A 1,177-nucleotide genomic window follows, 5' to 3' on the forward strand; every position below is an offset into this window, starting at 1 on the left:
GTGTGTGTGTGTGTGTGTGTATGTGTGTGTGTGTGTGTGTGTGTTTGAGTGGGCTCATGTGTTTTGTGCGTGTGTGGAGTATATAAAAGACAAATGTGTCCCTCTTATTTTCAGTGTGTCAATGGCAGAATTATATTATGTGTCAAACTTGTTTTCCCTGTGTCAGTGACAGAATGTGTTAATCTTACTTTCACAGTGTGAGTGACACATAAAAATATTATTATGCTCCTGTTGTCTTCAGTCTCTCAATGATACATAGTTGTGCTCATCTTGCTTTCAGTGTGTCAATCAATGACTGATATAGTCCCCTTATTTTCGGTGTGTCAATGACATGTACGTTTCTCTTGTTTTCAGTGTGTCCATGACACATATGGTCGCTTTTCCGCACAAGCGAGCTAACCCAGATTTCGGGGGTTTCCAGAAATCTTGACCTACAGCAAAAGTGGGCATTGCCCTATCTATAGGAGAAGTTTGGTTTCATTGGTGTGGATATTACTCTCCTTGTCTTTTAAAGAAACTGAACTAGGGGCAAAAACTTAACCTTCGATTTTCTCAAAAACAGCATTTTTTGGGATAGCCACCTTGTGCTTAAAAGCGACAATATGTACTTTTGTTTTCAGTGTGTCAACGACACATAAATTATGCTCCTCTCGTCTTCAGTGTGTCAATGACACCTATGTTCCTCTCGTCTTCAGTGTGTCAATGGAGGTCGCCAAAGGCAGTCTGACCATGGTGGTGGGCCGTGTGGGGTCCGGGAAGTCCTCCCTGCTCTCTGGACTGCTGGGGGAGCTCATGTGTTTGTCGGGGTCTGTGGACGTGAAGGTGAGAGGTCATAGGTTCGAACACTGTAGGTGTGTGTCATAGGTCCAGTATAACATATGCCCTGTGCACTGTGCCGTAAAATGTCTGTGAAGTCGTCAATAAATAATAAGTATATATGTATTTGTATCATATAAACCTATGGTCTTTAATATTCTATCATAACGGTAACCGAAATTTCAGTATGCGAAAAAAGATCTGTTTTAAATTATATCGCTTCTTCTAATTTGCAAATTGTGACGAAAGAAAACAAAAGACGAAAGACAAAAAACAAAGGAAAATAAAATCTATAGAACATCAATTATAATTTTTAGTTAAAGAATTTATGTTAAGTATTATTTATTTATTTTATTATCTT

At 38.8% G+C, this 1,177-nt stretch overlaps 1 protein-coding gene across 1 annotated transcript in view; it reads left to right on the forward strand.

The window, feature by feature from the left end:
* The window catches only part of LOC101863147 (multidrug resistance-associated protein 1), a gene marked incomplete in the record, with an annotated part of 40,846 nt that overhangs the window by 15,117 nt on the left and 24,552 nt on the right, over nucleotides 1–1,177 (forward strand). The window contains 2 exon segments of the mRNA XM_035973061.1: nucleotides 167–197; nucleotides 621–822. Coding sequence (XP_035828954.1) covers nucleotides 167–197; nucleotides 621–822 — 233 coding nt within the window.

The sequence above is a fragment of the Aplysia californica genome, unplaced genomic scaffold (genome assembly GCF_000002075.1).
Source record: "Aplysia californica isolate F4 #8 unplaced genomic scaffold, AplCal3.0 scaffold00977, whole genome shotgun sequence".
NCBI lineage: Eukaryota > Metazoa > Mollusca > Gastropoda > Aplysiida > Aplysiidae > Aplysia > Aplysia californica.